Source organism: Hipposideros armiger, unplaced genomic scaffold (assembly GCF_001890085.2).
Source record: "Hipposideros armiger isolate ML-2016 unplaced genomic scaffold, ASM189008v1 scaffold_15, whole genome shotgun sequence".
Lineage (NCBI taxonomy): Eukaryota > Metazoa > Chordata > Mammalia > Chiroptera > Hipposideridae > Hipposideros > Hipposideros armiger.
This window is the reverse complement of record NW_017731365.1, coordinates 2,299,065-2,318,555: the sequence shown is the minus strand read 5'-3', so window position 1 is coordinate 2,318,555 and position 19,491 is coordinate 2,299,065. Positions and strand designations below refer to the sequence as shown.

The 19,491-nt window shown below is 48.6% G+C and overlaps 1 protein-coding gene and 1 pseudogene across 3 annotated transcripts in view; one reads left to right on the top strand and one right to left on the bottom strand.

Annotated features, from left to right (window-relative positions):
- The window catches only part of TSPAN15 (tetraspanin 15), a 51,708-nt gene that overhangs the window by 4,170 nt on the left and 28,047 nt on the right, over positions 1–19,491 (bottom strand). For all 3 annotated transcript variants that reach the window (XM_019625137.1, XM_019625128.1, XM_019625146.1), the window contains 2 exons: positions 7,360–7,455; positions 4,773–4,889 (listed from right to left, as the gene is read on the bottom strand). In XM_019625137.1, coding sequence (XP_019480682.1) covers positions 4,773–4,889; positions 7,360–7,455 — 213 coding nt within the window. The remainder of the gene's footprint in view (positions 1–4,772; positions 4,890–7,359; positions 7,456–19,491) is intronic.
- LOC109371708 (peptidyl-prolyl cis-trans isomerase FKBP1A pseudogene) lies at positions 8,754–17,551 on the top strand (annotated as a pseudogene).

Here is a 19,491-nt window from a genome sequence, read left to right as displayed (position 1 = left end):
GATCGCTATTCTAGGTATTTGAAATATAAAAGAACAAAACAAAGTCCTTGCCTTCATAGAATTTATATTCTAGAAAAGGAGACAGGCAATGAACATGATAAATAAGTAAACTATATGGTATGAAAGGAGGTGACAAGAGTAACTTACTCTTCACTGTGGTTCCAGCCCTGGAGGTGGGATCATGGCCCCCACCCTCAGAAAGCAGACATGCAACTGGCAGAGGCCTCCCTTCCATGCAGAGCCCAGAACCCTTCCCTAGGCCACAGAGGGACTTGCCTTCCCCTTCCAGGAGAGCTACCCTCCAAGGGTAGGGGAGGGGGTTTCAGATGCATCCATGGTCTTTCCAAAGGTAAAGCCTGCCTGGGTTTGACCACAGAATCGATATTCTACAGAGGCTCTGCTGAAGGTTCCCAGGCCCCGGGACCAGCTGTACAGTGTGGCCTCTCCCATCGGGCACAGGGCCATAAGGCAGGCCATCAGAAAGAGGGCTCCTGGAGCAGCCAAAAGATCAATACGGCAAAATTCACAGGGGTTATGCATGTGTGCTTCCTTTCACCCTGACCCAGGGCCGATGAGCTGGGTTATCTGGGATCTGAGCCGCTAATAGAAAGGAAGACAGCGGACTTCAGGGACAGGCCCCCACGGGGTAACCAATAATAAGTGGATATTGATTAGAATTAGATATCAGAGCTCAACAGGCCCAACAGCAGTCTATGGCCATTTAATGTAGAAGCAAGCCACCCTTTACACCAACAGGTCTTAGGAACATCCTTAGTATAACCACATTTTACAAGCTGAGGTACAGCTCTGCTGCTCCAAATCCTCTACAAAGAACCAAGAGAGCTGAAGGTAAAGCTCCTGTCTTAAGATTAGCAGGCTTGAGACGCAGGAAGAGCTGATGTTTCAGTTTAAGTCTGAAGGCAGTCGGGCAAGGAGAATTCTCCCTTACTCGGGGGAGGGACAAATACCACCCAAATCCTCTGTAGGAAGCCTGGTAGAAGACATTTCTTTTAAAGCCAAGATCTAGAAGGAAAAATGACTTACCCTGAAGAATGGTGTGTTTTCTTCTGTTGAACAGTAACAGACTACATCTCCCTTTGTCCTTTGGCTGCCAGGGAGCTCTAAGCCACCAAACACAAGGCTCGTTTCCAGTGAGCCCTTTAGGCCTACATATCAGTAGTTTATATTTTTCTCATCATCATCTGGCACTCCGATTTTAAAATATATTTTCTATGACCTAATTTTTTTAATTTTAGCCTCTTATTCTATGTGTTTCCTGTATGCTCATTCAGATCCTTGGATGAATGAGATGCAGTAAAACCTTGGATTGCGAGTCACATGGTTTGCAAGTGTTCCTCAAGATGAGCAAACATTTTTAGTACATTTTAACGTGGTAAACGAGTGATGTCTTGCAATACGAGTAGTTTGTTTCCGAAATGAATTATGCTCGCAAACCAAGGTATTACTGTAGTGTAAAATAAGTAGGCTCATACACAAATGGAACAGATTCTACTGAGGAAGGAAACACCTGTTTTACATTTAGAGAAAAGTGTCCAGGTGTGGGAGACACAGGGAGAACAAGACAGTTTTGTCATACAGAACCAGAGATGACCCAGCCAGGTGACAGCTGCGTCCCCACCTCAGCGTTCCCATCCAGATGCTGGCTTTAAATTCTATTTCTCTACCGGTGGCATCCATGTTTATCCTCCCAACTTGGACCTCTCCCCCATACTCCAGACCCCTTATATCTAACTGGAACATCAGAGCGTCTCAAACTCCTTATGTATATGCTGAGCCGCTGACACCCCCAACCTGCATCCCTGAGTCCTCCCTCTCAAGCAAAGGTAGCCCCACCTTTCTTGTGGCACAGGCCAAACTCTGAGAGTCCTCCTTGATTTCCTCTTTCACCAACCTCCTACACCTGATCTGTCAGCAAATCCTATTGGTTTACTTGCAAAACACAGCCAGAGTCTGAGACCACGTTTCTCCACCCCCATGACTGCCACCTGGCTCTAAGCCTTTGTCTTCTCCTGCCTGATGTGTGGATGCTGTGAGGAGCTGCCCAGAGCCCCTGCAGCTGCTTCCGGCAGGAGCCCTTAGGGGTCAGCCCCCTGGGTGATCGTCACATGGAGTTAATTTTATGTGTCAACTTGACCGTCACATGGAGTTAATTTTATGTGTCAACTTGACCAAGTTTTGGGGTCCCCAGTTATTTGGCCAAACATTATCCTGGGTGTTTCTGTGAGTGTGTTTTTCAATATTAATAGTTAAATCAGTAGACTGAGTAAAGCAGATTGCACTCCCTAATGTGGAGGGGCCTCATTCAATCAGTTAAAGGCCTGAATAGAACAAAAAGGCTGTCCTTCCCCTGAGTAATGGAGAATTCTTCCTGTCAGACCGTCTTCATATCTGAACCGAAACAGCAGCTCTTCCTGGGTCTCCAGCCTGCCAGTCTTTGGCAGGTACCACGCCATCATCAGCTCTCCTGGATCTCAGGCCTTTGGACTCAGACTGGAACTAAAGCATTGGCTCTCCTCGGTCTCCAACTTATTGACTCACCCTGCAGCTTTTGGGACTTGCCTGCCTGCATAATTCCTTGAGTCGATTCCTTATAATAAATCTCTTACACACACACACACACACACACACACACACACACACACATGCATGCATCTCACTGGTCCTGCTTCTATGCTAAGTCCCTTCCTGGGTGGGACACTCTGCTCATGCAATGCCTGTCAGAGTGGGGCGTGAAGGCTTGGCCTCCTTGCCCCAGCATGGGACAACTCCAAGGGATCGTCCCCGTAGAGTCAGCTGAGGCTCCCGCTGAGCCTGCGTCATTGCTCAGCTTCTCCCTCTGCCCAGCCCTGCTTCCATCACCTCCCTTACAGGTGTCTATCCTGAGAACACCTCCTACTAAACCTCCTGCTCACTACTCTGTATCTCAGAGCCCGCTTCCCAGCCTGACCTGCGATACCTAGACCCCTGCACTAGCCCCTAACCAGACTTCATGTGTCCATCTCTGCTCCCACCTCAGCCAAGGTGATCCTGGTAAAGCCTAAGTCCTACCTGCCACTCTGCCACCGAAGCCCCGTAACTCCCTGTCACTCACGGGAACACCGAAATCCTGGTCATGGCCTTCAGGGAACCCATGGCTTCTCTGACTCTATCTGCTACCATCCTACCCCTCCATTCTATTCACGCTGCCCCAGCCACACTAGTCTCTGTGCTGCTTCTCAAACACAGTTGAGGCAATTCCCACCTCAGGGCCTTTGCACTTGCTGTGCTTTCTGCCAGGAATGCCCCTCCCGATACATGCATAGCTTACTCCCTCACTTCCGTCAGGGTTTTACTAAGAACCCACCTTCTCAATATCTAAAATTGCAATCCTCCATGTGCCTGCTTTATTTTTATCCTTAGCATATATCTCCTTCTAACATACTATCTCTTTTACATATTTATTTTGTCTATATCTATGTAATATGTAATATCTCTATTACATATTTATTTCCCCCACTAAAACATAAGCTCCATGCAGGCAGAGAGTTCTCATGTGTTTGCTGTACCCCCAGAATCTAGAAACACGTCTGGCATATAGTAGGTCCTCAGTAAATACTTGTTGAATGAATGAATGAATGAATGAATGAATGAATACAAGTTGGGCTTCCACATCTCAGCTTGGACATTCAGGTGCCACTGCCCTGGGTGACAAGGTTCAGGATCATCCCCCACAGGCCTCTCTGAAAATCCTGGGCTCCTCCCCAGCACTCCCCCTGCCCAGAGAACTACCCTAAAATGGCAGCTAAAATGTCCAAACAAACCTCTCCTCCTGGCCCAGCCTTTTTAGGGCTAGTGCACTTGGCACTGGCTCTCTGACTCATGGGCAAGACACCCACCCTCACCAGCAGCTACTCAGTTTACAGAATCCTGCTGTGGGCACAGAATGGTGGAGATGTCAGAAGAGAAATTTTCCATGACTATTCAGAGCGTGAGTAATTGCAAAGCTCTCTGTCTCATTCCAGGCCAGAAACGGGGCAATTTGGGGATGCATTAGCCAAACACAGAGGATTGACGGAGCTTCTCATTCGTAAGTGATGACTGCCCAGGACAGCCTCCCAAGTAGCTAAGGCGGTGACAGAGCTGGCAGGACCCTGCTGGAGAGAGGCGGAGGCTGGCATTTACATCATCAGACCCCCTTCCACGCGCCTTGTTACTGATGATCACCAGTCTCTCAACGCCAGTGTCTACTGGCGATGCCCCTCGTGTAGGCCCTGCTCTGGCCCTCCAGGGAAGGCTGCAGAGCCAGCTGCCCCTGCTAAGCCCCCAGCCTGGAACCCTCTCCTGCCCCTCATCTGTCCTGTCCAGTAGTTCAGAGCACAGCTCTGATGATGGCTGCCTGCATTTTCTCCCAGCCCTATCAACCTGGAGCAAGGCACCTTTCGGTGCCTCAGTTTCCTCATCTGTACAGTGGGTAAAACAATAGTACCTTCCTCACAGGCTTGCTGAAAGGGCTAAATGAGTAAATACAACTAAGGAACCTAGAACAGGCCTGCACATGGCGAGTGCTCAATAGATGTTAACTACTGCTCCTAATAAAGAGAAGCCTCCCCTATCCCCACCCCTGAGTTTACCCCTTTTAGCAGCCCTTGAGGCCCAGGAAGCCTTGGCAACGACGACCACCTGCTTCCTCCTCCACCCACCTACCCCACCCCTGTCCTGAAAGACGAGAAAGGTGATTGACTAGCTGGGGTGGCCCCAGGAGCAGTGGGTACCGTGTTTCTGATGCAGCAGGTGTAGGGCACCCCGCAGGCCAGGGGTCCGGGGGCGTTGCAGTTGTGATACTGGTTTTTGCTCCAATCTTGGTAGTCTTCCCCACCACAGCACTTAAACTGAGAGAGAAAACAAGCAGGGAAGGGAGCTTCCGTCACTGCCAAGGCCCTGGGACAGCAGGAGGGGGCCCCAGCAGAAGACGGTGCAATGTATGATGCGGTCCACCCTGGTTTGGGGAGCTACGGGGAGCTTCAGGGAGCACACGAGGCCATACGGTGTCAGGTCAGAGCTCTCCGTAAGCAGCATGGCTGCCCAGAGGTAGCAAACACCCTGCCACTGGAGAGGCATGCAAGCCAAGGCTGGGAAGCCTCTTGGTAGACTATTGGTGTGGTGAGTAAGCCCTGTAAGGCCAAGTCCTTCCTTGACAAGTGGATTCCACCTTCATGTCCCCAGGGCAGGTGTTGGATCAGAAAAGCTGGCCTTTAAGGTCCTGGAGACTAGGATTCTATGGAAGCCCCATAACCCAGTGGCCCCTGCAGCACACTGACCTGCTCCTCACAGCCCCAGTGCCGCCTGCCTGCCTGCCCTTAGCAAAGAGGCACACACCCATCCTTTCCTGCCCTGGGCTCAGGACTGAGCGATGGTAAGGCTGGTGTTGTTTTCCCCTTAGCCTAGCACCTCCCTGCAGCTCCCCTTGTAATGGTGCCAACGCCTGGGGACAGTAGTATTCTACCAGGGTGCAGTGTGTGCCAGGCACTGTTCTGGGCACTAGCGAGACAGGGTAAACAAAGCAACATGGCCCCTGCCCACATGAGGCACGTTCCAGTGGAGGGAAACAGGTATAAGCACGACATGAAAAGGTCAGTGAGGTAGCGCTGTGTACCAGGAACACAGGGGAAAGGACAGGGAAGGGCAGCTTTAGATTAGGAGGTAAGGAAAGGCTGCTGAGGAGACAACGTTGAATCTGAAACACAAACAACAAGAAAAGCAACATGTGCAAAGGCCCCATGCAGAAATGAGCGAGTTGTATTTCATGAGCAGGTGTAGAGTCCAGCATGTCTCGAGCAGAACGAGAAGAGTAGAAGGGATGGGTTGAGGGGGTGCAGGGGAGTTATATGGTTAGAGGTCCTGGTAGAAACACAAATCAGACACCCTTCCACTGTCCCCACAGTGCCCTTTAGGCTATTAGGTTTTAGGGCCTGGAAGTACCTCTCCACGGTGCATGCAGAAGTCATTTGCCTAGCAATCAGACAGACCAGAGTTTAAACCTTCACACTACCACCCCTAGCTGTGTGACTTTGGGCAAGTCAATCAGCCTCTCTGGGCCTCATATATTCATCTGGAAAGCAGGAAGGAGAATGCCAGCTTTGCACAACTGAGCTGAGGATTACAAAGAGAGGCCAGGCATGATGCACCCAGCATAGGGCCTGGCACCAAGCATGAATCACCCCAGCCCCCACCACCACTCCCCCACTTCCCATCCCACCCTGGGAGAAATGAAATCCCCAAGCCAGCTGAGGGCTGATTCCAATAAAAACATGTTGCTCCACCCAACAGCCAGGGCTGGCAGGCACATCCCTGGCAGGGAAGGGCCTCCCAGAGGCTGCACCTGTTGTGACTATAGCAAAGGCCTGAGTCAAGGGAGTGGCCACTGTGGGTGGCCTGGGGTGGCCCTGGGTGTGGTGAGATATTGATGCCCACTAAGGGCTAGCTTGGGGGGACCAGGCCAGCTGAAGCCCCCCAAGGTCATGTCCCAGGAAGTGCCGCCAGGGCTAAATGGTGCTGCAGCCCTCAAGCTCTGCCTGTCCTCACCTAGGAGAACATGAGCTGACACTTACTGACTGGGGTCTTACCACACGTCTGGCACTGCTCTAAGCATTCTGAATTAAATCAAGGCAATCTCACAATGACGCCATGAAGGGACTGTTAATATCCCCCTGACACAGATGAGGAACCGAAGGCTCAGCACTAAATGAGATGGATGTGTAGAAGCCACCGAGGGCAGTGGCTGGCCCTGCAACTGCTATCATTGCACTAACAGACCGTGGGTAGACCTTGCGGGAGAGGAACAGCACCCCAACATGACATCATCACATGGGTCATGGAGGAAAAGGAGAAGTCAGGGGAAATGGAACCGGGGAAGAGCTCCCCACACCGGGGCTTGTCCTTGACTTGGCAGGGAGTAAGCTCCCCACCACTGAAGGGATTTGGCAGAAGGGGCTTTTGAACTGAGTGGCTTAGAGGTCACTCCCATCTCAAAGAAGGAGGATCTTTGCCCATCGGAAAGGGGCGCCCTGGGGCCATGTAAGGTGACCTTGTTTTTTGTTTGAGGAGAGGAGGGTCCATGTAACTGGAGAGGGACAGATAGGGCAAGGACATTTTGGGCCAGGCATGTGGGCAGAGGGCTGGTTGAGAAGGTCAGGCCCCATCCTTGGTGGCCATGCACGGCCCACCCTTGCCTCCCATCTTGGCCAGCCATCTGCTTTGGGAATGGATAAGCCATGTGACCCCTCACCCTCACGCTCCTGAGCAGGGTTCCAAGTAGTGGACAAAGGGCATGGGAGGCAGAGCTCTGACCCAAAGACTCACCTTCTTCTGAACAAAGTCCATGATGTTTTTGAAGTCCAGATCATCATAGTAGTTCTCGATTCCTCTTCGAATGTTATCATTCAGAAAGTCGATGGTCTGTTTAGACAGAGAAATTACAAAAGAAGAGGACCACAACCCACTCCCCGCCTAGCGTCCAACCCAAGATTTCCCAGAAATCCCGATTGGAACAGAGCGCCCCAGTGCCAATAGCCCCACCCCTGCCTGCACGAGCACCCGCTCCGTTCCCAGCCGGAATATCTATGACCTCCCCGTCCCCAGTGTCCACCTAATGCCTGAGGTCCTCTGTCCAAGCAGGAGTGATTCACCCCCATTTCCTTTACGGATCAGACAACTCAGGCACCAAGACGGTGAGGCCCTTTTTGGAGGTGTGGGGGGACATAGCTCCAAAGCAGCCATGCCAGGCTGGCCTAGGCTGGCCTCTTCCTGGCCTGGTGTTTCTTCTGTCACCCAAAGACAGGCCTGAGCTGAGTCCCCTTTGCCCTCTAGACCTCCTTTTCACCCTTCTCTACTAATCAATCACTTGTGTTACAAATAAGGAAACTGAGGCCCGAGAGGTGGCCTGGCTCTCCCCAGGTCACCGAGCCGGCTGGTTAGGGCCCAGCCAGGACTGGGAATCAGGTCTTCTGACCTCCTGCATGGGCCAGACGAACAAGCCCACCACCCAGCTCGGGCTGGGGCAGCCCCCACCGGGAAGAGCGCTGGCATGCTGCCCTCGCCCAGTCACGCTGGGCCTTCTGGATCAACAGCCTGGCTGTTGTGCTGAGATCCAGGAACACAAAAGGCTCCACAGCGGGAAGGGGTGGGGGCGGGAATGTGGGCAGCCCAGCTCTACGCTCACGGTGACAATCGGGGCTTTCAGAGCAGGGAGGCCCGCGTATCATCAGAGATTGTGCTGGCACAAAGGGGGCATTCTTGGCTCCGGAGCCAGACAATCCCTGGGGGAGGTGCCCGCCACAGGAACACTGGGACAACAGGGCCCTGGGTTCCAGGTCCAGTTCTGCCACTGCAGGCCCTGTCACAGCTACTTCCCCATTCTGGGCCTCAGTTTCCCACTTTTGAACTGGCCCTGAAGGCCTATCTTGAAGACACCTTCCAGCTCCAAGGATCCAAGACTAGGCTGAGTGGGGTTGTCAAGCCTCATGGTCAAGAAGCGCCCACACAGCCAACCAGGCCTCAGGCACTTCATCTAAGACTCAAGCCTCCATTTCCTTACCTACAAAACGGGGAGGGCAGCTTTCTGCCTCACAGGGCTCTGAGATTTAAATAAAGCTACGAAGATGCTTAGCAGGGGACATAATAAGTCCCGTCTTATTATAGACCTTTTTCTCTTTTTCCAGGAGACGCAAACTCTATGGTACCACTTCACACCCATCATGTCATCAGTGGAAAATGGAATCCCAATGGAAGCCAAGGCCCCAAGTCTTGCCCAAAACGCCTACCGCAATGGGGGCAGCCTCCGGACAAGATCTGGGCCCTGGGCTGGGACCCTTCACAAACACCCTGCAGCCCAGAGGCGATATGATTTGCCCAAGGTCACCCTGCTGGCCACTAGCAGAGAGATACTAGAATCAAGGTGCCAAGCTCTCAGCCTGATATACTTTAAAAAGCCAAGATTGTTTGGGGCCATCTCCCCAACCCATCTCCAGGATCAGGAATGCAGGGACAAAGGACACATAGTCCTTCCGGACACACTGCTCAAGGCCAAGGTAACGAGGGGACTGACTCTGGCCAGAAGGAAAACCTCTGCTGATGATAAACAGTTGCTCAGGAGCAGACCTGGGAGCTGAGGAAGACTGCACGGCCACCTTGGGAGGCCTGGGCCAGGCCCTCTCCCATGTGAAAGCCTCTGCACTCCCCCACCCTTAGCCCTGTCCAGGTCTGGCACTGTATTCCAGGCTAAAGGCTGGTAGAATGGCTGCTCACTGGCCATGCAGCTGGAGCACAGCAGGGACCACCTGGGCTCAGGCCCACCTTTTCCAGAGGCCCCCAGTTCATGAAACCTTTCCAACCTCGGGTGCCTGCCCTCTGGGTGATGAAGGGACAGGCCATCCAGCTGGGGTATGGTTGGGGTGTCTAAGAAGCAGGGCACCAGAGTGGGGCCAGTCTGCCACCCAGGGTAGGGCAGGGAATGACCTCATGGCATTGAATACCATGCTGCAGGGGGCCCTTGGCTGAGCTAAGGTGTAGGGGGTGATGTCAGGGTCAGGGCATGTCTAAGGCCACGTGCATGGGGGGGAGTCAACTGGTTTCCTTCCACTCTCGAGGCACTGCAGACAGGGTCCTGGTCCACCACGTCCCTTTGCACCTACACCAGTCCACTGGCCGCCTCCCAGCCCTCCACCGGGTCATGTGCTATTTGGACAACCCCCACAGACAGAGATGGGGTGGGAAGGATGAGGGCAGGAGGCCCAGGGCAAGGTCAGCAGAGGGCATGCCCAGTGGTCCAGTGGGAAAGGCTCTCCCTCCCTCTTTGGAGAGCAGCCCTGACCTCTCTCCCCAAACCATCTCAGTTTCTGAGTACTTTCCAAAGCCACTAATTCCAAGAGGCCTCTGAAAATCAGGCCTTCCATCTGTAAGCTGAGCCGGGCCCCTGTGGGGAAGGCATGTCTCACTGGAGGCCTCTCAAAATGGGCAGGAAGAACAGATGATCCCAGGCTCCATGGGCAGCAGCTGCCCCCAATCCCTTTCAGGGACCTCTTTGGGTCATGCTGGCTCTTGCATGTGTTCATTGCCTCTGGCAATGTGTGTGTGTGTGTGTGTGTGTACCAGAGTTGTGTAGGACATTTGAGTGGTCCCTAAGCTGTGATGGAAGGGGTGGGGGTGGGAGTGTGAGAAACTCCAGTGAGGCAGGCAAGTTGTATAGTTCATTAATGACTGTAAAATGCTCTGCTGTGTTCAGGTTCGTTCTGAGAAACTGGGGGAGTCACTCAGGGGATAAGCCTTGTGGAGCGTGGCAAGGAAGAGAGAATTCTGGCTTCCTCTGCAGCTCTCGGAGGCCAAACACACCCGGTGCCAACCCCGCTCTGCTCTAAACCAGGTCATGCCAGCAGGGGCAGCTCCAACAAGGACTAGAAAACCACCTTTCACAAATGGCTGGCAAGGCCTCAGTGGCCACGCGGCCCGGGCTAAATTAAGCAAAGAGTAAGCAAACATCAAAGGCCACCGGATTTTCAGAGCATGTTGTTTAAGCCGCCAGTCAAGCTACAAAGAACAGTCCTATCTAGTTCTTTCTTTTAAATCTAGTTTTAAAGATACCTGAAGCCTCCACATCGCCCTTCTCGGCAGAGGCACTTAGAGTGTTTTTAAATGAATGAGGGATCAAGCACGTGGCAGCAGCCTCCCCAGGATGGGAGGCCAGAGGTGCGTGGGGGGAGGGGTGGCAGCTAGAACGTCCCACCAGGCCTCTGGGATGGAGATGTCCTTGTTTCCTGGTTTCCTGCAGCCTGCCAGCTTCCATTGCTTCCATATCGGCTTCTGAGGCCCAAGGCTGGGGAGGCCCGGCTACTGGCAACCCAGCGGGAACCAACGCCAGCCTGGTTCTCCTCACACGAAACCATCATCGCATAACACTGAGCTAGCATCTCTGGGCTTCCCTCAAGTTCCCTAGAAGGGGGACTCGTCCTCAGCCCCCAGACCCCAGCCTCTGCTCCATCCCTGAGATAGGCCCAATCTGACAACAAAGGGCAAAAGAGAACCCAGAGAGCTAGAAAAAAAAGAGGAGAGGAAGCCGCAAGTTTCTTTGGAATAGTGCCAGGTCCTTCCTCACACCTGGCGGAGGTCACAGGTTTAACGCCTGTGGTGGGGAAAGTTATGCTTCAGCTTCCCAGGCATTTGTGGCTCCAGCTCTCACTCCCAAGCGATCGTCCACAGTGGGGCGCACCAGCTGTGGGAGTCTGGCTAGATCAGTGCAGGACTTTCTCTACTTTGCCCTGGGTGATCTATATGTTCAGGTGCTCGGCAAAGCGGGTCATGGTTCTGTCTCCTTTCCCCCTGCTCCTGACCTCAAGGTCCTGCCCAGAGACAGCTAGTGCTAGTGCCATCATAAAATAAACAGGCTGGTTGCCATCCAACATTTCCCTGGCCTGGTGTGACCACGGCACCCTTTGATCAAGGTCGGGAAAGAGGCCACTCCTCCCCTGCCCTGGTGGTAGAGGGAAGGTAGAGGGAAGTAGGCCTGGCATGGGGGTACAGATATACCAATTACAGCCCAGAGACCTCTGGGTATCCCTGCTCAGCTCTGCCTGACTGGGAATCCATGGGTAGGAACTGCCCCCCTCCGACACTCCTGACACCCTCAAGAGAGGCCCCAGAACAAACTAGGGGTAATGGGAGGTCAAGAGGGGTGAGACCCAGACAAATCATGGCGGTCATTCAGGTTCTCCTCTTACTGCCTGGGGTCAGGATGCTGTACATCTGCTTCTAACGCTCAGGCCCTCAGGGCAACCTACTCTGTGCCCAGCTCCTCCAAGCAAGGCCACCAGGCCCTACACAAGCAGAGAAGTCACTTTAGTCTGACCATCAGGTTACCCCTGACAGCAGAAACCTTATCCAGGGTCAAGGGTTGAAGGAGAGTTTCTTTCTTATACGGAGGAGTCTGTTTATCTTTTGCAGCCTGGCTGTGGCCGAGGTCTATGCACCTTCCTGAGAACCCAGTGTGAAGTCATTAGCCTGATCATTTATCTTCATTTGTCACCACAGATGGATTCTTAGAGTTAACAGGTAGCCTGGGGCTGGACTGGTTATCATGTGGCTCAGGGTAATCTGTCTTCTCTTGGTGAGGAAAAAAATGAGACTGGGAACTCACCTCCTCCCAGAAGCTGCCCTTGATTGCGCCTCACCTTTTTCTCCCCCTTACGCTGCCCCTTCTGGCTACCGGCCACAGGCAGGCTGCTCCTTCCCTAGCCTCACCATTGGCTCGTCTCTTGTTTTACAAAATTGCATTGCATTAGAGTCAGAGAGGACATTATTTTTCTTTATACGGCATTTTTCCCCTTGATTACAGAAAAAAAAAGAAAATTGGGAAGCTAGGGAAAAGTATAAAGGAGAAAATAAAAATCCTATCCTAGTCCTATCCCTTAGAGGAAATAAGAGTTAACATGTTAATATTTCTGTTTCCTTCCAGAGTTTTCCAGGTTTTCTTTTCTATTGTAGAAATCTTACTGAACTTATAGTTTTGTATCTCATTTTTAAATTATTTTGAATTATGGATCCCAGGCATATGATAGCATGGCCCACTGGGAGCCCCCAAACAGCTGAGACCCCTGAAGGTGAAGGTCCTTCCTAGGCCACACACCGAGACCCTCCCCTGACAGGGCCCCATGAGGGGACACCCTATCCAAGCAGAAGGGACACACTTCACACCGTGGTGCCCTCAGGGTTTGGGGATAACTGGAAACTCTCACCCTTGACACCAGGCCAGCAGCATCCTTAGCCGAGGACTAAAGGGTCTCTGAGGTTTTAATTTGGCTCAGCTCCTTCTCTGGAAAACAGGAGTGGTGTCACAGCCCCTGTTGACCTACGGGGCACTGGAAAATGACAAACCAGCTGGCCTTTGTGCAAGTGCACTGGACACCAGACCGCTGTTCACTTAGGGGGTTGTTTATTTAAACCACTGGTTCTGCTGACCATGACCTGGACCTGAGCACCAGCCAGGAAAGCAGTAACCAACCCATAATCTCTCGAAAGCCAAGGGCCAGCCAGAAGCCCTGCGGGCAGCACAGAAGAGTATCCCCATAAACAAATGAAATAAACGTCTCTCTCCCCTCAAGTCTGCTGGAAAACAAACCATTCCCCTGGATCTGACAGCTCAGAGAAGACAGTCTGAAAAGTAGGAAAGAGAATAGAGAAGCAGGTACCAAGACAACTAAAGTAGAAATCAAAAGGAAAACCAAAACAACAAACGAAAATGGAAACACAGCATACCAAACCTTACAGGATGCAGCAAACGTAGTGCGAAGAGGGAACTTTATAATAATAAACATCTACATTAAGAAAAAAAAAATCTCAAATCAACACTCTAACTTTACACCTCAAGGAACTAGAAAAAGAAGCGCAAAGTAAGCCCAGAGTAAGCAGAAGGAAGAAAACAACAAAGGTCAGAGCAGAAATAAATGAACTAGAGACCAGAAAGACAATAGACAACATCAACAAAACCGAGAGCTGATTTTTTGAAAAAGGCAAACAAAATTGACAAACATGTAACTAGACTAAGAAAAAACAGAGAAGATTAAAATAAATAAAATTAGCAATGAAAAAGGAGATATTACAGCTGATGTCGCAGAAATGCAAAAGATCATAAGAGACTATTATGAACAATTATACACCAACAAAAACTGGTTAACCCAGAAGAAATGAATAAATTTGTAGAAACATACAACTTACCAAGACTGAATCATGAAGAAATAGGAAACCTAAACAGACCAATAACAAGTAAGGAGCTTGAAGCAGTCATCAAAACTCTCCTAATAGGGCCGGCTGAGTGGCGCATTGGTTAGGAGTTGGCTTGGGACGCCAGCTCTGAGCAGCAGGGCCCCAGTTCAGATCCCACGTGAGGGCCAGTGACACTGCCCTCTACAGCTAAGATGGTGAACCACAGCTTGACCTGGAGCTGGACTGCCGTGAGTCTCCGGTGACGGCGTAGGCTGCAGTGGGGCTGGTCTGCAGCTGGCGTGAGCCACCATGAGCGACCATCCAATGGCCGGCGAGTGACTGCCTCACCCAGGAAGAGTGCAATGATAATACCAACATGGGCCAGTGAAGCGACGTCCTCCACAACTAGACTGAAGAACTAAAGGACAGCAACTTGTCTGTTCCTCTTCCCTGATTCCCCAATGCTGTTCCCCTCCCACAATTCCCCAATAAAATCTTAAAAAAAAAACAAAAAAAAAACTCTCCTAATAAAGAAAAGTCCAGGGCCAGATGGCTTCACTGGTGAATTCTATCAAACATTTAAATTAATACTAATTCTTCTCAAATTCTTCCAAGAAACTGAAGAGGAGGAAATGCTTCCCAACTCACTGCATGAGACCAGCATTACTCAAATACCAAAGCCAAGCAAGGACACTACACAAAAAGAAAACTACAGACTAATATTGCAGATGAACATAGATGCAAAAATCCTCAACAAATATTAACTGAATTCAATAGCACATTAAAAGAATCATACACTAAGATCAACTGGGATTTATCCCTGGGGTGAAAGGATAGTTCAACATATGCAAATCAATAAATGTGATACATAAACAAAATGAAGGATAAAAATATGATCACTCAATAGATGTAGAAAAAACATTTGACAAAATTCAACATCCTTTCCTGGTAAAAACACCTAACAAATTAGGTATAGAAAGAATGTACCTCAACATAATAACTGCCATACATGGCCAGCCCTCAGCTAGCCTCATACCTAATGGTGAAAAGCTAAAAGCTCTTCCTCTAAGATCAGGAAGAGGTAAATTGTCTGTTTGCAAATGATACAATTTTATATATAGGAAATCCTAAAGACTCCAGCAAATAAACAAATTCAGTAAAGTTGCAGGATATAAAATTAACATACAAAAATCAGTTACATTTCTATACACTAAAAATTAACTATCCAAAAAAGAAATTAATAAAACAATCCCATTTACAATATACAATAGCATTGAAAAGAATAAAATACTTAGGAATAAATTTAACCAAGGAAGTGAAAGATCTGTACACTTAAAACTATAAAACATTGATGAAAGAAATTGAAGATGACACAAATAAATGGAAAGATGTCTCTTGTTCATGGATTGGAAGAATTAATACTGTTAAAATGTCTGTACTATCCAAAGAAATCTAGAGAGTCAATGCAATTCCTATCAAAATTCCAATGGCATTTTTCATGAAATCGGAAAAAAATCCTAAAATTTGTATGAAACTACAGTAGAACTGAAATAGCTAAAGTAATCTTGAGCAAGGAGAGCAAAGCTGGAGGCCTCACACGTCCTGACTTCAAACCATATTACAAAGCTATAGTTATCAAAATAGTATGGTATTGGCTTAAAAATAGACACATAGATCAATGGAACAGGACAAAGAGCCTAGAAATAAACCCACGCATATATGGTCAACTAATTTTTAACAAAGTCTGCAAGAATACACAATAGGGAGAGGATAGTCTCATCAATAAATGGTGCTGGGGAAACTGGATATCCTCAAGCAAAAGAATGAAATTGGATCCTTATCTTACACCATACACAAAAAATCAACTCAAAATAGATAAAAGACTTAAATCTAAGACCTGAAATCGTAAATCTCTCAGAAGAAAACATAGGGGAAAAAAACAGGAAAAAACTCCTGGTCTCAGCAATGATTTTTTTGGATCTGACACCAAAAGCATAGGCAACTAAAGCAAAAATAAACAAGTGGGACTACATCAAACTAGAAAGTGTCTACACAGTAAGGAAACAATCAAAACACTGAAAATGCAACCTGTGGTATAGGAGAAAATATTTGTAAACCATATATCCAGTAAGGGGTTAATAATAAAAAAATATAAGAAACCCTTGCAATTCAGTAGCAAAATAATAATAACAATAATTATCTGAGGACCTAAACAGATATTTTTCCAAAGAAAACATGCAACTGGCCAACAGGTATATTAAGAGATGCTCAACGTCACTAATCATCAGGGAAATGCAAATCAAAACCATAATGAGATATTACCTCACACCTGTTAGAATAGCTATTATCAAAAAGACAAGAGATATCAATGCTGGTGAGGAAAAAAAGGGAACCTTTATACACTGTTGATGGGAATGTAAATGGTACAACCATTATAGAAAACAGTATAAAGTTTCTTCAGAAAATTCAAACTAGAACTACCATATGATCCAGTAATCCCACTCCTGGGTATATATCCAAAGGATCCTTGAAAATGGAAAGACATTTGATTTCTCCCGGGACAGAAACAAGCTCTTCAAGTTTATGCTAGGCAAGCAGGAGGTGATCCGAGACTGGGAAGAAGGGGTCGCCCAGATGACTGTGGGTCAGAGAGCCAAACTGACTATCTCCCCAACTATTCGTATACCTATGGTGCCACTGGGCACTCAGGCATCATCCCACCAAATATCACTCTCATCTTTGACGTGGAGCTGCTAAAACTGGAATGACAGGAATGGCCTCCTCCCTGAGCCCTTTTTTCTTGTGTAATATGTGCCATGGATGAATCTGGCGCCCCCAGATGTACACACATGAGCCCATAGGTAGCTTTTCCTGATGTTCCCCCAACACTCTCTGTATAAACATCTACCCTGACTGCACGTGTTCTGTCACCCAGCTTGGCTCTTCCCTTTCTCCTGGCATATGTGTTGACCTAAACCATACGCCATAAACCTCAAGTTACTCATTTTATTTTATGTTCGTTTTAGGGTGAAAATATAGTTTCTCCCAGTCTTCTGGATCTAGGTTTCCAATTAAGTATTAGTCAAGTATTAACAGCACAAGTACTGGGTTAACTTGAGAGTAGGAATGGGTGTGGAGAGATACAAGAATCTTTATTTAATTTGGGGTGAAATTTGTATCTATTATATATTAAACATTCTTGCTGTTGTGCTGCAAAGCCATAGCAGATTGAAGGCGCTTGTTGAGAGCCAAATTATTCTCTAAGTTGAGAGATGTCCTTGGGGTGAACTAAGAGCCCTACCCAAACGTGAAGTCGGGAGGGGAAAGCCTTCGCTTCCACTGCCCCCTCCCACTCCTCCTTTAAACCCTCTGCCTTTTAAAAGCAAGTTGATTTCACTGCGATGGTGGACAGTACAGGTATCGATCCCAGGCCAGCAACATCTGAAGCCTTCTTCGTGGCCTGGCTTTTTTTTTTCCCCATCCTGTGGTTTTTCTAATGAATATTCAGGACTTTTATAATCTCATAGCTATCCAGGCTCCCTTTCTAAATTTTGAGAACTTTAATGAAAAGTTTAATTGAAGTTGCGGTTTGTTAACACCCAATGAAAGCCCAGCCCTCACGACAAATCCTTGAGTGTTGTCTTAAGAAAACGATGCTTGTCATCACAGCTTCAGTACCTCCTGTTTTTTGATGCTCAGCTCCCCCTGCTGATCTCACAGTTTCCTGGCCTTTCCTTCCCTCTTCGCACTCCTGTGCTTTCCAGTGTGGTGATTTGGTGAGAGAAATTACTGCTGCCTACCCCCCATCCCACACCCCCAATACTACATACGAGTTTCAAGTTTTATTATTGCAATAAAAGTGCTTTATGCTGGCTTTTCTCAAAAAAAAAAAAAAAAGATGGGAACATTCTTGGAAGTATCCATTGACAGATGAACAAAGAAAATGTAAATAAACATATACATATATATTTATTTATATTGTATTTTATATATATAGCCATTGCATATATATATACACACACAATGGAATATTATTTTATAATATAGTGTTAATATAATATTATAATTATACATATTAATGTATATATTATATATACAGTGGAATATTATTCAGTCACTAATAAAAGAAGGAAATCCTGCCATATGTGACAACATGGATGGTACTAGAGGGTATTATACTGAGTGAAATAAGCCAGACAGAGAAGGATCAATATTGTATGGTATCATTTATATGTGGACTCTTACCAAAAAAAAAGTCAAACCCTTAGAACCAGAGAGTAGAAAAATGGCTGCCAGGAGCCGGGCGTGGGGGAAATAAGGAGACTGTCAAAGGGTACGAGCTACTAGTTATAAGATGAACAAGTTCTGAGGATCTGTTATACAGCATTGTTACTGTCATTAATAATACTGAATTGTACACTTGAAATTTGCTAGGAGAGTAAATCTTAAGCATTCTCATGTTTAAAAAAAGGTAAGTATGTGAGGTGATGGATGTGGTAATCATTTCACAATGTATCAAATCATTACACTTTACAATTTAAATACATTTCAATTTTATTTGTCAATTATACCTCAGTAAAGTGAGGGAAAAAGGAAAAAAGAACTGGACAAAAGACTGAGCTGCCTTGGTCTTACTGTGTGCTCATGGGCGGGTTTCCTAACCTCTCTGTGCCTCGATGATGCCATCAAAGAGGGAGAAACCCCCTGGATTCCAGGGGTGTAAGCAGGTCTGTAGTTAAGGCTCACCCACAGATGTGTTCCCTGCTCCCACCTGGGCCAGAATACCAGCTGCACCCATGACGAGTTTGGCAGGAGTCAGACACTGGATCATTTGAGGGATCTGCACAACCTGGTGTCTGGGATAGCGACTGCAACCTTGGGCTAAATTTCTGACAAGAAAGAATTTGGCCACAGCCCTCATGCACCCACCCAACAGGGATGCCTGGGAGTGCCAGGAACCAAGCTATCTGGGTGGGGAGTGGGGGGTGGGGGGTGGAGGCAGGGGAACGGACAGAGAGAACTGAGCTTCTGCAAATGAGCCCTGCTCCTCAAGCCCCAGCTCCAACACCAAAGCTGGGAGGAAAACAGAGGCATAAGATTATGGGAGAAACGATGGGTCCCTGGGTTGGCAGTCAGCCCCGCTCAGCCACTAGCTTCTTGTGGGAACTTGAGCAAGTCCCTTCTCTAGTCCTTGGGGCAGAGGAGCTAATACATAATGAGGGTCCACTAGGGGCCAGAACCATGCCATTCTTTCATCAAGTCCTCATCCCAAACTCCACAAGGTCAGGAACTGTGATCCTCTAAGGAGCCTGAGGGTCGGAGAGGTTAAGTACTTGCCCAAGGTCACACAGCTAGTATGAGACACACAGGGCTTGCAATGTGAGGAGTGGGGGACCAGGAGCCCTGAGAACCTTTCCAGATCAAAGGAGCCCTGATTCTGCAAAGGCTCCCAGGGCCAAGACGCCAGGCATTGCCCTATCAGCCTTTCTGTTGCCCTCACCCCTATACCCAGCACAACAAAGTCCTCTTGGCACTGCTTCCAAAACATACACCAAATTCTGCTATTTCCACCCAGCCCCGCTGCCTCTACCTCACTCCAAGTCATCACCCCCTTCTTCCCAGGACAACCACAGCCTTCCAGGTGGTCTCCCAGCATTCCCCCTTATTCCCTATTCTCCATTCTCCACTCAGCAGCAAGTAAAATGTAAATCAGATGACATCACTGTCCCATAAAACTCTGCA